The sequence below is a fragment of the Theobroma cacao genome, chromosome 5, assembly GCF_000208745.1.
Source record: "Theobroma cacao cultivar B97-61/B2 chromosome 5, Criollo_cocoa_genome_V2, whole genome shotgun sequence".
Lineage (NCBI taxonomy): Eukaryota > Viridiplantae > Streptophyta > Magnoliopsida > Malvales > Malvaceae > Theobroma > Theobroma cacao.
In genome coordinates this window covers 5,966,500-5,986,325 of record NC_030854.1, presented here as the reverse complement: position 1 = coordinate 5,986,325, position 19,826 = coordinate 5,966,500, and the positions used below count along the sequence as shown (strand labels likewise).

Below are 19,826 nucleotides of genomic sequence, written 5' to 3'. Positions count from 1 at the left end.
ATTACATCAGTATTATGTATAGTGCTATCAAAGTAACATGATTCATTATTAGGGCTTTGCAGGTATGGTTTCTAGGTCTTATAGGTTTCATGATTTGGAGCTTGGATTTGTAAATGTATGGCTCTGCAAGTTGATTGATCATTTTTGCCCAGGATTTGCCTCCTGGAACCTTGAGCTGCAAATTATTTTTGTGATGCAGCTAGAGAACATTTGGAGCTTCACGGCGGTGATTTCTTTTGTGATTGAACAGGTTTTTTCATGTCCTAACCAAGTTTCTATGCCATGGAAAGTCTTATGCTAAATATGCTTGAGATTTGGAATAGCACTTGGTTGTTAAGGCTAATAAATTCACCTTTCAAAAAGATAAAAAAAAAAAACCATGATTCATTTTGATCAGCCACAACTAATCAACTATTAGATATAAAGACACATATATTTGGTCTATAAATTTAAATATAAGAATTTTATTGAATGTAGTTAAAAATAAGAGTTTATTTAAATTTTTTTAAATAATTCAAAAAATTTTGAAGTATTATGCCTTTTATTCTTCTACTAATTTCCTGGAAAAAGGGATTTGGAGCACTTCACATAGGCAAATGTTGCTTCACTAAGCTTTCCCAAAAAGATACTAATAACAATTTCTATCATCCAATGGGACTTCACCTTTGTCAAAGTATTCTCAGACCCAAATCTAAAGATCGGAGGAGGGTAATTTGCTAGTCAAAGTGCATTTCTGAATGTTATCTAACTTGATTCACAAGACCAGTTAACAAATAACAAGCCAGCCACAATGAATATCTTCCATTTTCCACCTTAGTTTTGCTTTTGCAACTTACTTAAAAACATTAGCATCCATTGTTTTTATAAAAAAAAAAATTGTAATGTACCCTCCCTGATATATGTACGAATCAACTGTTCAAAACAACCAAATTCCAGACAAAAATTGCATAGTAACAATCAATTTAGTTTGTGACTCTCCCACTACCATACACACAAGTTGTGGTGTGGGATTGAAATGTAAAAGGAATAATTCACCAAATTTGTACAATCATATAGATGGATTCCACAAGTGCATTAGATAATACTTGATGCCACCTGGTCAGTCAGACAAATATTAAAACAAGTGGTTTAACTGAGTTTACAGGGAAAACATTATTGTATATTCAGTAAGCAGATACCTCGGGGTTCTACAATCCCTTATCCAGAGTTATCCTTCCTTCTTTTCTACTTCTAGTGCAATCTCATTACGGCGAGTGAATGGAAGTGTAAACGGTGGATTGTACTGCAACCACAATTATGGAGTTATTCAGAAAGGTAGGCCCAGAAGCAACTTATTCAGGGACTGACTTCATCATAGATAATTTCTTATAGATCTCACCTGCGCAACTTCTACTGAAGCACCTTCTTTAACTTGAAACTGCCTGTCATTTTTCAGAGCATCTCGTAGTTTCAGTTCCCGTCGTTTAACTTCTTCATCAGTAACAAAACCTGACCCAAGAACATGATCATAATTCATAAACAAAGTTAGTTCCAAGAGCTGCACAATCAAGAGATTTTAATGTATCAATACTATACCTTCTTTGTTCCTTAAATTGCAATTGATCTGTATTTTTATGAGTAAGCTAGTTAAATAGATATGCTCTTAACAAGAAGATTTAAATAAGGTTAACAGGGAATTTCAAAATCTTGATGGTCGAACAGTTACCAGCTAATATCTGAATCAATGAACAATTCTGCAACTATGTACTTAGAACTAACACATGCAACAACTTCATTTCTAGATCAACCATTAAAGTTCACATATTACTCGGAAAATCTTAGCCTGATTTATTTTTGTTTTCTTGTGACTGGATAACAACATATATGATGCTTTTGCTGCACAAAGTTAAGAACAAACCTGAGAAGGCAACAACTGCAACAACTTTCCTTGGCACCTCTTTGATCCTCACTGAAGGATCTTTAGGCAATGGCACATTGGAACCATACTTTGACGGCATGACAAAAGACATCTGCCACTTACCTTGTTTTTCCACCTAGATGATAAGTAGTCAGATAGATAAAGGTATAAATAACCACTTTAAATTAACAAACATATAAAGGAACATAAATCTTAAAATTTATATATCCAAACCCTCATAATGCAGTGCATGCAATACAAATGCAAGTAACTAATGATCAAATTTGAAAACACCAAAAAGAGTAACAGTGGCTGAACTAAACATATGTTTGTCATCTGAAATCAACTGCACGATTCTTAATTTCATACATGGAATCAGGGATCTCCTTCGAGTAACCTTAACTAACAAGAATAAGAGACTAGGTCTTCAAATTGCACTGGCATCGGACAAACATCCGTTGCATACATGAAAAAAAAAGTATAAATCCTAAAATTGAGTTATTTACAATATTTTCCAGAAAGTGCATTTGACAAACATCTTGAAAGTTTAAATTTATGACTCACAAGCAATCTTACCTTCTTCGTTATCACAGGTGTTGTCATTTCCATCCTCTCCCCATCAGATTGAGTCCTGCTTGTAAAAACAGGGGTAGTCATCTCCATTGTCTCCTTACTTGTATTCTACAAGCACCAAACATCTGAAATAAGCAAATTAAAAGAGGTAGTTCTAGAAAGAAATGTTCCAACTTAGCATGGAAAATCCTAACTACCTTACCAAACAGGTACTCAGCTAGAACATTGAAGGATTGAGATGCACCATTAAAATCAAATCCAGTCTTCCCCGGCATTGTTGTCTCAGCTATAAAATAAGGCTTTACAACAATCATAATTCTCTTTAGACTAGGCATCATAAACATAAATTCTAAAAATAATAATAATAACACCACATGTACATACCTCAACTACCCTTATCTCATATTGGTCTGTCCTACTCAGAACCTTAAACCTCACAGTCTCAAGATCCGGGACTACATAAATAAATCCATGAAAAAGAAAAAATATCTATATTAATGAAGCAAACTAAAAAGTAAAAGTATATATAGTTTATTGTTTTGGTACAAAAGAAAAAGTTTGTCAATACACAGTTTTATTCTTTGTCTATAAACAACAATTTACCACATCATCAAAAAATTTCAAAATATTCATTAATTAATACTATCAAGTATGATGAGGTGATTAGTTATAATTCTAATATTAAACCTACCAAATAAAAGAAGTACCTGCCATTAACGCTTCCTCCAAATTCCGGCTCTCAAACCTCTTTGGAAACACGTATTTCGCAGTCTCCGAGGCCAAGTCCATCAAAACTGCAAGAAAAATTAGTTTGAGAAATTCAAAGACCGATGAAAAACAGAGAAGTTGAACAAAATTTGAGAAACAAAAGTTTAAAATTGGAAACTGAACATTTACGTCGTTGAGAGACAGAGGAAGCTTGAGAAGCAAGAGCGAAAACGAGAGAGATTCGGGCTTCAGAGGCAGACACGGTTCGTCTTTGAGGCGGAGCTAAGTTGGTCGTTGTTGCAGTTCTCTCCGTCGTGACCATGGACTTGGCGATGTCCAGGGATGCTCGGTGGGCATTAGGGCTTTGTGTTGAAGAGAAAATTAGGGTTTTGGGAAGAGATTGAGCTGCCATTGAAGGCTTGAAGAGAAGCATTTGCTTCTTTTATGGGTGGGGTGGGGTGGGGAGGTGGAAATTGTCTGTTAGAGGCTGTTCCGGTTTAAATTTCTGTTGGAAAGAAGAAAACACGACGCTGAGGCGGTTGGAGTTTTCCCGGGCAGGATTACGCCCATAAATGTATACTAGATATTTTGGTAATCAAAAAAATGCTTCTTCACTTCTTTTTATCTATTTATGTAATTAGAATTTGTCTTATTTAGATGTGAGCAAGAAAAAGGAAATGTAACAAAATTATTTTTAAAAATTTTAAACAAAATTTTATTTTTTATTATATATTCATATATTTTTATCTTGAATTAAATAAATTTTTATAATTAACAATGAATTAATTGTTATTAGTTAAAATTTCATTTGTCTAGTTTTCAAGTTAACTGATTTTGATATGAAAGGCATTATCATCATTATAACATATTAACACATCACATTAATACCACATGATTTAAAATATAAGTAATATTTGATTAAAAATAAATAATTAATTTTTAACTATATAGATATATTCGATTCAAAATAAAAAAATAAACACTCGATTGAACATAATAAAAAAATAAAAATTTATTTAAATTATTTTAAATAATTCAAAAACATTTAGATTATTGCAGATTATGTTTACCATTATTGTAATGCAATCTTTTTCTTTTATATTGAGCATGAATATTTATCAAAAATACTTTGACATTGAATATATTGTGTTCTTTTAATTTTTAAATATCAATGTATAGAAAAGAACATTAGCTCTCCAATTTATTCACTTCAAACTTAAGGGGATAAAGTTTTCTTCACATATTCTCAACATAACTACCCAAAGTGGAAAAAAAATAAAACCCCTTATTGTTTGTAGAGTGCATTGCATTAAAACAGACGAAGTCTCATGTAAAAAAATTGGTGGGTAATATCCGTTTGCTTCCCCAATAAACTACTGTAATACAACACAGGTAGATGATCCTCCACGCCAAGAAAGGTGATGGTCTAGTGGTGCAGACCTTCGAACTCAACAGATCAAGGGTTTGACTCTTAAAGGATGGCAATAGCTCAGTAAATATCCATTAAATCGGCCCTTCACTTGCTTGCTCCATGAAGGACTACTTGACCCACTAACTTGGCTTGCTTTGGAAGAAACTGAGGTTTAGGCTAAGGCTTAACCCACCTTGAGGGAGCACCTGCTAACTCCTAGGGCAGTGCCCTGAAGAAGGGCTCAGGCCGGGCACTAGAAGTCTTGTTTATGCCCCCTCCTGTTACTGTCATGCCAAGCAACAACATCACTGTAAGATAAGTTGCCCCCAAAAATATCCAACGCACTTCCCACAGTAACATCCACACGTCCCTTCCCCGCTTCTTTGATTGTCTCTAAATCATCCATTACAGTGACACCACCAGCATAAGTGACAGGAATCTGGGAACAAAAGACAACAATATGTCAGCAGAATCTGACAGAAATCTACTAGTGTCCCTGGGCATCTTATAACCACATGATAGCAATGAGGAAACAAGAGCAAAATGCACTAAGGACCAAATTAGGGACTAAAACACCATCAAGGAGGCAAAAGTACAAGCTACCAACCGGAGAGTGCTCGCCAAGCAATGCCACAAGCTCTTTGTCGATTCCCAGCCTGTAATAATTAAATCATTGGAAGTTATAATACATCGGAAGATACAACATTTAACCCTTTTGCTCTTCATATAAAGTTTGAAGCTGATACGTAGTGGAAACCAGTCATATAAGCATGTATAAAGCTGATTGGATACCGTAGACTGGTTGTCATGGTCCAGAAAAATGAGGGATGGGCCTCTGAGAGCACCATTTTACAAGTTTTCTAAATCAGACAAGCCTCAATGCATCAATATCCTCCAAACTTCAATCAGATACTTAATAGGATTTAAAATAACTTTGGCTTAAATTATAGCTTTAGCGTCATTACATTGTGCAAAGGCACTAGATTCCCAACAGTCAAAACATTAGTAATGAGTAGTAGCAGGAACTATTTGATTGTAACAAACTAGAAGCAGGAGTCCTCCAATTAAAACAAAAGTAAACTGTCAGTCAGGAGTTTGATAGAGTATCATGGCAATCTCTGCAGCATACATCAAACAGAAATATGAGATAGCAAGAACAATAAAAGCCATTTATCACAGTATATGAAGTTACAATACACCTAGGTTCCCTTTTGGTATTTCTACCATATCATGTATTCAACAAAAGCAAACAAACAAGTTAAAACTTGCACTTTTACCAAAGAATGAAGGCACCACATGTTTGAGCAAGAATCGCCATTGCAGTAGGGCACCAATTCATTTCAGCAGGTATAATCCACATGGAACTTCTCAATGTAGTAATAAGTAGCAATTTAGTAGAAGCAAGTAGGAGGGAGGTAGATAAAGGCAAGCTGGAAGCAAATATGAAGTCCAGGGATTTCAACAACATTTGTACGGAAAGATTATTAAAAAATAGTTAACAAATGCAAAGCAGAAAGAACAAGAGATAACTGATAAAACAGCATAGTCACATAATTCATATAAACATACTGACTACTGACTACAAAAGTTAAATCCAGATCAAATAATTGACACGTCATAATCTTATTCAACTGTCATGATTAAAAAGAGCAACCAGGTAAAAACTAGTAAAGACCTAGCAATAAGTGCAATTTGCATGATGTAATAAATATTACAGTTAGAACTTACTTTTTCCCTTCAACATCCACACCATGAACCAGATATTCATCCGCATAATTGGCAAGAAAATGTAATACTTCCTCATCCAGATAGACATCACTGAACTTTTGCCATCTGTCAGTGACAATGGCATATTTGTCTTCCTGCCATCAAAGTTATAATTTAAACAACCACCAAAATTTAGGAATCCATCAACTCAGGAACTAACACTCAGAGGGAGGAAGTAAAATCGGAGACTCAAGAGTAGGGGAGGAGAAGGATGTAGAATGTTCCACACAATACCCATATTCAAATGAAATTCCTCCTAGAATTCAAGGTGCAGAAGACAGAAATGTTTCCTACCTTATTTCGGCAGCTAAGGTCCAAGACAAGTCTCTGCTTCCCAACAACACAGACAAGACCTTTGAGCCTTTCAAGGTCCATTTGCCCATTGTTAAATACATACTGCAACAAATCCAAGAAAAAACTATACATGAGATTCTGTAAACATGTTATCTCAAAGAGAACACCCTGTACATGTCATGATTTCACACCTTGCAGCTAAAAATTTTACAGAATGTCAAAATTTATTAACATACTGAAGTGACAATGACATGGCTGGCTCCTTCCTCAATGTAACTCAAACAATTGTCCAAATTGATCCCACCTCCAACTTGCAAGCCACCTAGAATTTTCCGGTCCTCAAAATAAGTTCAGCAGAGGAAAGGTCTTTATAAACATATTATCAAAGGTAGAGAACAACAATGAAACAGCCACTCTCAATAACTTCATTGAAATTTCAGTACAAACGGTAGAAGCTTGCATCATGATTTTTGAGTGTACACATTAAACCCGTCTTAAGGACAAAACATTTTGGAGTTATCCCAAAAAGTACCATGATAAACAATAAAGCCCGTCTTAGAATAAATAGACCACAAAATATGAATCTAAAATATCAGCTTTTACCAGGATAGGCATGCAATGCTTCAATGGCTGCTGCTTTGCTTAAAGGATCAGCTCCAAGCATGATTACATGACCACCCTTTAGCCCATCATTTTTGTACAACTTTGCAAACTCAGCTGCTGATTTATCCGATTCAAAATTGGTTACAAGGATCAATCCATCCTCCTTTGAATCTGTAAGAGTTGACCCAACAATTTGTTTCACTTTCCCCTGAAAACAAATCATATATCAAGTGTCAGGAACTAAAGCAAAAAATGTTAAAGCCAATCCACACAAGCACCAATGCATAATGAGGAAACTCTTTTCTCCTCCCATATTGCGAGGTATAAGAACAAAAGAATAATAAAAACATGAAAGCACAGTCTATTTTGAAAGAATAAGCTACATTAGCTGCCTTTATCTATTCTAAAATGCCAACAAATGAAGCTTTGCTTTTGCTGCTATTAGCTGTCTCAGACTCTCAGTATTTAACCAAGCAACCTAAGTTCAAAAATGACATGGTCACTATAAATCTATAGGAATTGCACAGTAACAAAAGTCAAGTAGTATTCACTTACATTAATGTAAAACTAATTAAGTTTTACACTCTAAATCATTTCCTTGATCCAACCATTGACATTCATACTCTATTGACATATAGATCATGCATGCCAAATTTGGAGTTAATTAAAAATGTCTAACTATTTGTTTGGTAAGAATAAAATTTCGAACATTAAATATATATTGCAAACAGCATATTCTAAATCAATGTGATACAAATATTGAATTGACTAGAAAAGTTAAGAGCATGACGGGTATATGTTAGTTTTTCAAATCCAACAGTTGATTTGTTAAAATATTATTTGTGCATGAAGAAGGGTGTAAAATACAATTAGTTTTACAGTGTTCCTCCCCAACAAAAGTCATAAAGAACAAGAAATTTGTGAGCTTTCTGCTGAAACCAATATAAAGCAAGCGAAATAACACTTTCCGAGGACCAAATTTGGAATTAAATAAAAAAAAACCCATTCTTTTGTATTGAATTACCTTGTGAATATCAATGCAAGGTCGGAAACTAACATCGCAACGAACAGTGAAATGACAAGATTCTGAAAGAAAATATTTTAAGGAAAAAAGTGAGATTAAGAAACCCAATAAGGAAAATCAAAAGTGAAAATGCTAGAAGCTGAGAAATACTGAGACTTAGTGAAGGCGTGACTCTGGCATATGGGTGCTTGGGAGAACCATAAAAGCAGTTGAAATTCGGGGAAGTGCTACTAAGCTCCAAGATTGAAGTCCCGTGGAGGCTGCCAGTTCTCATCTCTGGGGTGAAAACTCCAGACTAACGAGAGAGACCCGACGCCAAAGTCGTTTTTATGCGAGGGAACGCCGGACAGACTTACCTCTGCAAAGTACCTTTTATATAGACTGGAATCTATAAAGATACTAATACTATACTTCAGAGGCCAGAGACAAGAAAGGGGAAACGGGTTGACGAGAATGTTACATAGTAGGCTAGAGAAAATGGGCTCTAGGCCCCTTTTTAGACTTGACCCGTAATCAAAGCAGCAAATGGCAATGGCAGTTCCTTTGCCAACGTAGCCTCTCCTCTGTCCCTCTCTCCGATACATAATTTTCTGATTTGCAAATTTACGAGCTTTCCGTTCTTACAATCTAACAAAGACTACCTATGAAGAAAAACCTCCTTAAACCTCTCCAGAACCCTCAGTCAAAATCCCCACAACCATTGCCACCACTTTCTCCACTCCTGGACTCACCCCAAACACCAACACCTTCCCTTTCTCTCTTCCCCACAATTCCTCAGCCCCATCACCAGAACCAGCTCTTTTCCTTCCTCAAAACTTACCTGACCCACCAACCCTTAACCCCAAAAACCCTCCTTCACTTCCTCAAGATAAAGCTCCACCATCATCCAGTTTTCACCCACTATGACTTTCAAGTTTTCTCTTGGGCTTCCACCATTGACTCTTTCCACCACGACCACTCAACTTACCTATGGATGGCTCACTCCTTAGCTTCCTCTCATCGTTTCTCGCAGCTTCGTTCTCTTCTTAGTTTTATAGCTGCCAATCCTTGCCCTTGTTCTCCAGGTATCTTCTCTTGTCCTCAAATGGAACCCCTTTTTCGTTTCGTTATCGATTCATTTTGTAGAGCTAGGAAGTTGAATGATGCTGTTTTTGCTTTCGAAACCATGAAGAAATTGATTGATGGAAGGCCTAGTGTTGTTATTTATAATGTTTTGATTAACGGGTATTTGAAAAATGGGGACTTTGATAAGGCTTTGGGGTTTTATGAGAGGATGGAAAGGGATAGAGTGAAGCCAGATGTGTATACATTTAATACCTTGATCAATGGTTATTGTAGGAATGGAAAGTTTGAGTCAGGATTGGAGTTGTTTAGGGAAATGAAGGAGAAAGGTTGTAGTCCTAATGTGGTTACTTTTAACACTTTGATTAGAGGGTTTTTTAGGGAAAGGAAGGTTGATGAAGCAGTTAAGATGGCATATGAGATGATTCAGTTGGGATGTGATTTTTCAAGTGTGACTTGTGAGATTTTGGTCAGTGGTTTGTGTAAGGAGGGGAGGCTTTTGGAGGCGTGTGACTTGGTCATTGATTTTTCGAAGAGGATGCTTTTGCCAAAGGGATTTGATTATTGTGATTTAATGGAGGAGCTTTGTGGTAAAGGAAATGCAGGTAGAGCATTTGAGGTGGTTAATGAGTTATGGATTAAAGGAAATGTACCGAGTTTGATTGCTTGTACCACTTTGATTGAAGGTTTGAGGAGGTTGGGGAGAAGAGAAGATGCATTTAGGTTGATGGATAAGATGCTTAAAGATGGTATTGTTCCGGATATTATGACTTTTAATTGTCTTATGCAAGATCTTTGTGATTTGGGTAGAACGATGGATGCAAATAAATTTAGATTAGTGGCTTCGTCAAAGGGTTTAGAACCAGATGAGGTGACTTATAACATTTTGATATATGGATATACAAGAGAGGGCAGAAGGAAGGAGGGAGAAATTTTGGTAGATGAGATGTTGGATAAAGGATTTATACCTGACATTGCTAGGTATAATAGGTTGATGGATGGGCTCTCCAATTCTAAAAGTTTGACATTGAAGAAAGTTAGTGCTTGTCGTAGGTCAGCATGAGTTGTGATTGTTGATGTCAGTGCCAAAGTTTATCTTGGTTTGTTTAGATTTCTTGCTGAACAGCAAGTAAGAATTTTTTTTCTAAGTTTTATGACATTTGGTTAATTTCCTGCCCATGTTATAAGTTGATTTCGAGAAGGGACAGTAGTTAAGGAAGAATGAAAGTGTGATGATCGAAATGGAAAGATATTGCAAGCAATGCACTGTCAAATCCTCTTCGGTCACTATGTGAAGTCAGTTGATCAAGGCAATCTTCTGCTCTCTGATCAGCCTGAGGATGGCCACCTAGCAAATGCACTTAGAATTGCATCTTCCACAATGTAGGGAAATGCAAAGGGGAATTTGACAATAAATCCACTTCAGAGAGAATAAAATGGTTAGGACGTGATGAATTGCCAAATGCTTTTTGGTTGCTAAGTGAAATCAATTGATCAAAGCAATCTTCCACTCTCTGATTGGCCTGAAGATGGCTACCTATCAAAGGCACTTAGATGGAATTGGATCCTTCCTCAGTGTATAATAATTCAAGGATTGTTTTAAAAATAAATCTTCTTCAGGGAGCGCAAAATGGGATATTATATGATGCTATACTTTTATATGGTCTTTGGAAAACCATGCTTTTTTTCTGCGTATGATTGTCTTAACCGTATTTATTTGTTAAGCAATGGCCTGAATGACAGGGCAGCAGACTTCTTGCAGAAAATTGGGTATAAATTGGATTTTAGGATGTTTAAAAATAAACAATGGGTTCACCTACAGAATAATGGTACACGTGCACCTTCCAGACTTCTTTCACTTTAAACTGCAAAGTGGCCGTTCAAAAAAAAAAAAAAACTGTGAAGTGAAAATCAAGCCAGAGTTAGATGCTGCTTTGTACCAGTTTATAAGTTATAGCATGGTGCTAAAGTCACTCGCAAATTTCAACTTGATACATTACAAACTGTAACATTTATTATTGTACACTTTTGCAACACGGCAAATAGAAGTACCCCTCTTGCCTGTCTCTCTTTTTTCATTTCCTTTTGCTATAGGTCCTCCTTTGTGATTTCTGTATGTTATGCTTACACAGAGTAATAAACCTAATGAAAATTCATTGAGATTATTTTACATTTTGAATTACAAATCTTTACTTTACCTCTCAATCCATCTTAGGTGATATCAGAAAATATGAAATCCTTAGCTGCAATGAGTTCTTAAACTCTTAATGCTACTAAGTGGCAACTCTTAAGGCTCCTCCTAGGCATATGAGTTAATAACATATTCTCTTGAAATTAAAATGTAGAACTGGTGTTGATTTCACAAAAGTGGTATGCTCTCAGTTACTAAATCCAAATTGTGTTTTGAACCACAAACCACATTTTTGTCTTTTTCTTCTTACTTATGAAAATAAGAAATAAGTAAACATCATAACAAATTATTTATACTACCTTCGGAAATGATATGGCTATTATGCAATCAAAGTGCATTGTTTTAATCTCCCCAATGACCAAAATCTGTCTGCTTTTAACAAGATGAATTTCCATGAAATTCAGTATCCAAGAAAAGATCCCAAAAAAAAAAAGTTACAACTTCTAAGAAAGTATTTTGAACTTAAATTACAACTCAAGGAGTGAAATGACTGACATAAAAGTCCAAGTGACAACTGATTCTATCATCAGATTCTCTCTCTGGAAACTGTAGAGCTCCTCTCAAAGGTGAAAATGGCCTCTTTATCCTTATGTAAAACTTGGAAACCATCATTATTCTCACTCCATAATCACTCCAAGATTATCAATATTGTTACCCTGGAACCAAACACCACCATTTCCAGCTGTGAGGGCATTGCCCGGCCGTGTCAAAGGAGGAGCGATCAACTACCATCTGATGTGAGGAAGTGAGTGATCCAAGCCGTTGACGATTGCAGCAGGAAGGTCACTGTTGGTGACGAGGCAAGCAATGCTGATGTCAAGCTTAGTGATGCTCAAAAAGCTTTGCATGCTCTTGCCGCTGACACTATGGCTTCTTGGAGGCACTACCTTTGAAGCTTATTCAATGTTAATTGATCTGCATCGTCTTTTTGTTTAGTTATTTATTTATTTATTGTGGTGGTTTGATCCTGGAAGGTGGTGTACTTTATGTGTTTCCCAAGGATTTTAGGTCAAAGCTTGCGGCCAAGTCATGTAGGATAAAATTTGAAGCTCTGCATGAAAAAGCTAAGGTATTTCCATTTTTTTTTTAAAGAAATGAATAATTTGTGTTCTTATTGTCATCCCTAAGTTTGTTGAATCTTAACTTCCATTGTTGATAGGCTGTATATGTGAACTTCGTGAAGATTTCTATTGGAACATCACTAATTTGTTCATTGGTGCTTGTTTATGTCACAATCATTTTGATTGTTATAATGAGTCAAAGGTATCTGTTGACCTTGGTGCTTGAAATCCTTGAAAAATCCTGGTTCCATACTTTCTTCAATCAATAGATTGGTACTAATATTTTTGAAGCATATATAGTTGACTTTGGGAAATTTGGTGACAGTTATATTTATGTGGAAATTGGTAAAGATAATAATTCGAGTTCTGGTTCTTCTGGAGGTTCTAACATCCATACTGACGTGGGAGAGAGCTATCATTCTTTGTGTGGGCAGTTCAATAGGTTTGGGATTCCCTTTCTGATTTAATCTGTCTGATTGAATTGCTAATAGTTTTATATCATTGATGGTCAGATATTGGATTGTATTTTGAGTTGGCAAAATTTAATATGTAAAATGTAGCCCTTTTAAGTGAAGTGGCGAATAATTAGGGGATGTTCAAATTAGTTGAAACTGTTTAGTGTCACTGCTATTTGAAAAGACAGAAGTTACAGCAGAATCAGATCAGAGACCCCTCATGACTCTAGGTAATTGAAATGTGAACTTCTTGTTCAGTTGGTCAGTTGCTTTGAGAAAAAATATCAATTTGTGCAGATTTAATGGAAGTGAATAGTCAAATAGGAATATGGTTCAAGAAGAGGTATGATAGTGTCTTTCTTTCCATTAATTATCCAATCTAAAAGCAAGTTATTGTACTTCTTGATACAATACCTCATGTAAACTCATATTGGGAGTTCGCTAAGCCCTTGATCATCTGACTTTGGTATTATAGTACTGTTTCTATATATATACATTTTATCTTCCTATGTCAAGCACAAAGTAGGCATATCATCTCTTTTCATTTACTTATGCTATGCAGTCTTAAAATTGTTTCTTGCTCTTCTTCTTTTGGTAACCCGCTTGCCATTTTACAGATAGAAAGTTTGACACTGAAAAGAGAGATGGGGTAACCTTTATTTATTTTATTCACATGTATATCTTAGATTTGGGGGTTCATATTATCGAAGAAAGTGTAGAGTGGGGATGGAATGAACTTCCTTGAATAAGTATGTTAAATACAACTAAACTGAATCCTACTGGAGCTTTATTTGTTTATTTCCTACACATCAAAGAAAAAAAAATCGAACTCACAGAGATCTGGCAGGTTTTCTCATTTGTATTTGGGGATGGTGATCCAAATCATGGAGTGAAGAAGAGAGGTGGAAGTTGGTAAATTTGGAGCTCTAAATGCACCCACTAATTCAGCGTTTTCCTCAAATTATTGGTTGAACTACCAACTTATCTTGCTGCTGGTAGGCTTGGTGATGATTTGATAACTTCAATAAATATTTTTAAACTCTAAAAAATTGACACATGAATTAAAGCTTATAAATCAGCTTTAAAAATGACTTCATAAGACTTGAATATGTGTGAGAATATGATGATTTTCTGTAATTCTCACCTGCAAATTGGATCAATAACTTCAAATGGTGGAGTTGTCACTGCTGAAGAACTTTGCCCATATCTGGATTTTGAAACTTCAGAAAAAACCTTGGTATGTTTATATTGCTGCATCTTGCAAATCATCAGATACCAGGTATTGTTTGTTTTCTTGCTCTTGAATTTGAGATGTGTGCTTATGCTCAAATTCCAGCTGATTTACTTTATACTCAAGCCCCCAGCCCTGTTTAGGAAAAAAAAGGAAGTAGAAAGAAAATAAATGAAAAAATTGGCACACATGCCTACTCATTAACATGGGCTTTTAACATATTTTCTTTTTGGTTTTGAATGATGAATCATGCATCCTACCTGTTCTTCTGTGGTTCAATAGTCATCCAGTGATTGATAAAGAGGTATATGCAAATAAAACAGTCAGAGTCTTCAGGAGTAACCTTTTTTATTACCATTACTGGCACACAGCCACTCAGACATCTTATTTATGGATATTCATTTTAATTAATTTTTTGTGCAGGATGATATTTTGTATTAATTTCCAACATTACAGCATACAACTTCTATGGAGGGGAGAAGATGTTCTGATCGTGGTGGACAAGTTGACATGAAGTTTCTGGAAGAGAAGAAATGGAAATTAAGGTTTTTATAAGTTTTTTTTTTTATTTGGGTTCCACACTTGTGTACTTAAAAAACTCCTTTGCCACTCTGTTCAATATAACATGGTGAGTTGTCTACCTGAAGCAAAACTAGATTCAAGGAGAGTCATGGTCCTTGGATTAGGTGCACTTAATCTTTTTGAGGTTATTGTTCTTGCTTTCATGTTATAGTTGAGAATACTGTTATTTTAATGGTTTCTAGTAGTCGTCTCTCAATTGTTTTCCTCATGAATATTTTTTGAAGGGACACTGCAGTTGTATCAAATGAATATCAAATTTTTGGCTACGTTATATCCTTTACTTCAGGTGAGATTTGTATTTTCGTTCTAAATGAATAAATTGCTATCCGTCATTCTTGGGATCACTTTGTGCTCTCTTTGAACTTATAGTCCCATCTACTGGCCATTTGTTGAAGTGAAAGTTATTTATGCTTGCTTAGGGTAAGCCAAAATGGCAACTAATCATGGTCATTAACAAACTGCACTCATTGAGTGCTATCATTCGAACTTGAAACAGACTTTTTTCTTAGAACATAATAAATCAATGAGTAATCTTTGCTCTTTCAATTGTTTGGCAATTCTTCTAGAACTATAACCAGCACTTTTGCCGATTTATGCTCCTTCCTTCATTGTTCCTGTTGTTCTCTGGTTCCTTTGTCAGGAGAAATGCTGGGATAGAAAAGAGAAATGGAGTCAGGGAACAGCATGCTTGAATCGCCAGGTCCTTCACTAAAACAGAAGGTAATCATATAAATGATTATTCTACTCGTCCATCAATCTTGAGCTGCAGTGATATCTCTCCTTTCCATTGAGTAATTTCGCTGGCATTCGCCTTTTCCCCCTTCCTTTATGATTCAAAAGTTGCACCTCTTGTCTGTTACCTTTTACTTTAAATAAGTGGCACTCGTCTTCTGTTGAAACATAGTTGACATTCTCTGTTAGGACATTATCAGTAAAATGTTTGCTCAGTATAATTGACCCTTCTGCTAGGGAGAGGATTAACTTCTTTACTGTTATTTGTTCAACTTAGGAGTGCAAGGCACATGGCCTAAAGAACAGTTATAGGACAGGATTGTTTTGTCTACACTAGCGATAGAGACCTGCTGGAGCAAAATTATGAAGCTCAAATTGGAATAGCAGATTTCTGGAGATTGGGAAGTCAGATTGATTGGCTATAAGGATTTGGTAAGTTTAATGCCTCGGCTCTCATTAGTTCATACTAAGCGTCCAAAGAGATTTTTTGTGGTAACTGATAGCCCTGCATGAACGGCAGGTTTCTTCTTCTTCTTCTTCTTCTTCTTTTGCAAAATGGGCTCTCTACTAAAACCAAGATGAATCAATTCACACAACTTGTTGGAAAATAGTGTATTTCATAAGGTTCAAACATCGCACATTGCCAAGATACATAAAAGGCGAATGCTTTATATATAAATACCCCACTATGGGCTTGTTACAAGCAAGGAAAATGGAGTGGGCTCGCGCGCACACAAGATTGGGCCGGACTTTTAAAAATTTTAGATTTCTCCCTTCCTGCGCGCGAATATACACGTAGGCTGTGTCCAAGTGAATTTTTGTAGCTTGTTACCTAGTTCTCTTGGTTTTGCCCCAACGTTTATCCTGGTTTTGCTCCAACGTCTATCTGACTACTTGACTTAGTATACATGCTGATCAGGTTTTTCTCAACTCCCTGATCTGGTGCAACGTTCATCTTATTGGGTGCAACGTTCACTTCACTTCATACCTATAAATATAGCCTCACACTTTCGCTCACAATACACCAAAAAAAGTTTTTCATCTTCTCTTAAATCTTCTCTGCTTCCTTTCTTCCATAGTTAGGTTCTTGCTTTCTACTATTCCTGTCATCCCTTATTAGTTTGTGCAAACTATAATGAAGGGTCTGTTAAATCCTGAAAAATAATCACTACAGTCTTTTTGCACCGAGTCTTATACTCCAAAGGGGTGAAAATTATCCTTAAGGACAATGATACCACGTCTCAGACCATTTACTGTTATTACTTGTTTTATATTCTTTTGTTTCTCATAATTTTTTCTAACATTCTTAAGAATAATGGATTCCCAGATTGATAATGTTGCTACCATTATTCCTAATATTGCCTCTGTCCTTACTGCCGCCACCACTGTAAATGATTCCTCCATAGCTCCCACTCCGTTGACTATTCCTCTTATGTCTTCGGTTTCATATGCCAAATCATTTTCAGATATTTCCAAAATAGAAGTCTTTGATGGCAGAAACTTCAAAAGGTGGCAAGAAAGGATTTTTTTTCAATCCTTGATGTTCATGGGGTGGCTTTTGTACTAATTGATTCCAAGTCAGATGATGTCAAGATGCTAGAACCATGGATGCACGCAAATAAGGTATGCAAGCATACAATTATTAGCGCACTTTCTAATGAGTTGTTTGATGTATGCAGTCCTTACAAAGAAGCAAAGCAAATATGGGAGTCAATGATAGCCAAATACACTGCTGAAGATGTTGGGAAACAGAAGTTCATGATTGGCAACTTCTATCGACGGAAGATGACAAATGACAAGGACATCAAGAGTTAGATCAATGAATACCACAAGCTGGTGGATGATTTGAAGGTTGAAAAAATCAACTTGCAAGAAGAGTTCGTTGCTCGGTTGTTGATTAAGAAGCTACCAGAGTCCTGGAATGGATACAAGCAACAACTGAAGCACAATGAAAAACAGTTGTCACTTGCAAATTTGATTGTGCACATCATCATTGAAGACACAACCCGAAGGGAGATTAAGACCTCCAAAGCTAAGGAAGTTGTAACTAAAGTCAATCTGGTGCAAGGCAGAATCTAGGGTCAACAAAGATACCCTTACAAACCTAATCATAAACCCAAAGCTCCTCATCTCACTTTCAAAAAGAAGGGTAGTTGTTTTGTCTGTGGAAAGCCAAGGCATCATGCAGCACAATGCAAGAAAATAGTAAAGAGAAATGATAAACCTATTAATTCAAGAGTCAACTTGGTCAAAGCAGATGAATTTGATGATGTAATTGCTGCAGTCATTTCACAAGCAAATATGGTGGCCAGTTTGAAGGAATGGGTGGTAGACTCAAGTGCTACCAGGCATATTTGTGCAAACAGAAATGCTTTTACCTCCTATACTCCAATAGAGGAGGGAGAAGAGACAATATACCTTGGTGATTCTCAAATTGCTCAAGTTATTGGTAAAGGAAAAGTCCTTCTCAAGTTCACATCTGGCAAGACCCTAACTCTGAATAATGTTCTTCATATTCCCAATATAAAGGCAAACCTGGTATTTGTGGCCTTATTAGGCAAGGTTGGGTTGAAAATGTCATTCGAATCTGACAAGATCATGATCACAAAAAATAATGTGTTTGTGGGTAAGGGTTATTGCAATTAAAGACTCCTTGTACTTAACGTTTCCAATGTTTTGAATGAAAATGGCAATTCTTCCACTTATATGATTGACTCTGTTGATTTATGGCGTAGTAGACTAAGACATGTTAGCATTCCTTATATTAAGTGTATGTTTGGCCTAGCTTTTTTTCAGTTTATCTACCTCTTAAAAGCAAAAGTCAGGCCAAACATGATCTGTTGAGAAGCTCTTAAAAAAAAGTAATTTTTTTTTAAGAACAAAATTTTTTAAAAAAATAGCTTAAAAAAAAGCTCCAAGCAAGAGCTTTTTCTTTTCTTCTTTTAAAAACACATTAATTTTCAGGAAATACCTCTCTCTCAATTAATCTCCCTCTCCTCTTCTTCCTTCTGCAAATTACTATTCTTCAACGTAAATCACGATTTCCCTCTTCTTTACCTCTCTTTACAAAAACTAATAAAAAAACAAAAAAACTCAACAATAAAATATAAAAATCTAGAATTTTTTTTATCTTACAAAGATTAAGAGAAAAAAAATCTAAAATTTAAAATTGTATTCAGATACTATTTAAAGATTTTCTCTCTTTTACATCAAAAAAGATTTTAATATTAAATACATTATTTCCTCTTTTCTCTTATTTTTTGGGAATTGAAGCATATGGTCTGATTGCTTGTTAGATCAACAAAAATCTAATACTATTACTACTATACAAGTTTGAAAGTTATTCCTTTTTTTGATTGATTTCTTCGATTTTAACATATGAAATTATATATAAACTTGAAGCATAATATTATAGCTTATTAGGTGATTGAAGATGATATGAATACCGTTTATGGTAATTTTAACCGAAATTAGAGCTTACATAATTTATTTTGTTAAACAGTTTACCAAACAGCTTTAGCTTAATTCTAAAAGCTATTATTTTTCATAAGAGTTTAATAATAGCTTTTAACTTAAAAAAAAAGCTAGGCCAAACAAGCTTCAAGAAAATGCAATCACTAGGTTTAATTTCTAGTATAAAAAATGGATGCTTTACTAAATGCGAAATATGTGCTAAAACAAAATCAATTAAGAAAACTTATATTTCAATAAATAGGGAATTTGAACCATTAAGTTTAATTCATACAAACTTAGGAGATTTAACACAAACTGTGACTAGAGGTGGCAAGCAATACTATGTTACATTTATTGACGATTATTCTAGATTTACTAAAGTTTATTTACTTAGGTATAAAGATGAAGCTTTTGACATGTTTATTAAATATAAAACTAAAGTAGAAAATCAACTGAATAAAAAGATAAAAAGAGTTAGATCAGATAGAAGGTGTGAATATATACCGATTAATGATATTTGTGAAAAAGAAGGAATAATTCATGAAATTACTCTTCCATATTCTCTTGAACCAAATGGTGTAGCTGAAGAAAAAATAGAACATTAAAAGAAATGATGAACTTTATGCTTGTTAGTTCTAATGCATATGAAAATTTGTGGGGTAAAGCTTTATTATCTGTATGTCATATTCAAAATAGAATACCTTATAAGAAAACTGGTACGACACCTTATGAATTATGAAAAAGTTATTCTCTTAATTTAAAATATTTAAAAATGTGGAGGT

At 35.2% G+C, this 19,826-nt stretch overlaps 3 protein-coding genes and 1 long non-coding RNA gene across 6 annotated transcripts; 2 read left to right on the top strand and 2 right to left on the bottom strand.

Annotated features, from left to right (window-relative positions):
* LOC18598243 (heme-binding-like protein At3g10130, chloroplastic) lies at window positions 899–3,773 on the bottom strand. Of its 3 annotated transcripts, XM_018120636.1 has the most exons (9): window positions 3,362–3,771; window positions 3,178–3,264; window positions 2,855–2,925; window positions 2,668–2,769; window positions 2,474–2,578; window positions 1,898–2,033; window positions 1,379–1,488; window positions 1,179–1,282; window positions 899–1,095 (listed from the first exon to the last, which is right to left on the bottom strand). In XM_018120636.1, the coding sequence occupies exons 1-8, from the start codon at window positions 3,609–3,611 to the stop codon at window positions 1,208–1,210; spliced, it is 936 nt and encodes a 311-aa protein (XP_017976125.1). In that variant the 5' UTR covers window positions 3,612–3,771; the 3' UTR covers window positions 899–1,095; window positions 1,179–1,207. The 3 variants fall into 3 exon arrangements, with proteins under 3 accessions (XP_017976125.1, XP_017976126.1, XP_017976124.1); XM_018120637.1 differs by having other exon boundaries at window positions 914–1,282; window positions 3,368–3,773; XM_018120635.1 differs by having other exon boundaries at window positions 914–1,282.
* LOC18598242 (1-(5-phosphoribosyl)-5-[(5-phosphoribosylamino)methylideneamino] imidazole-4-carboxamide isomerase, chloroplastic) lies at window positions 4,353–8,648 on the bottom strand. Its single transcript, XM_007027687.2, has 8 exons — window positions 8,428–8,648; window positions 8,278–8,339; window positions 7,254–7,461; window positions 6,887–6,972; window positions 6,651–6,752; window positions 6,318–6,451; window positions 5,197–5,245; window positions 4,353–5,028 (listed from the first exon to the last, which is right to left on the bottom strand). Exons 1-8 carry the CDS (start codon window positions 8,549–8,551, stop codon window positions 4,843–4,845), a joined length of 951 nt encoding a protein of 316 aa, XP_007027749.2. The 5' UTR covers window positions 8,552–8,648; the 3' UTR covers window positions 4,353–4,842.
* Window positions 8,780–11,518, top strand: LOC18598241 (pentatricopeptide repeat-containing protein At2g36240). The gene has a single exon (XM_007027685.2). The coding sequence runs from the start codon at window positions 8,921–8,923 to the stop codon at window positions 10,400–10,402; it is 1,482 nt and encodes a 493-aa protein (XP_007027747.2). The 5' UTR covers window positions 8,780–8,920; the 3' UTR covers window positions 10,403–11,518.
* On the top strand, window positions 14,545–18,278 carry LOC108661880. The gene is made up of 4 exons (XR_001927769.1): window positions 14,545–15,145; window positions 15,500–15,579; window positions 15,869–16,023; window positions 17,271–18,278. It is a non-coding gene; the product is annotated as an uncharacterized LOC108661880 (long non-coding RNA).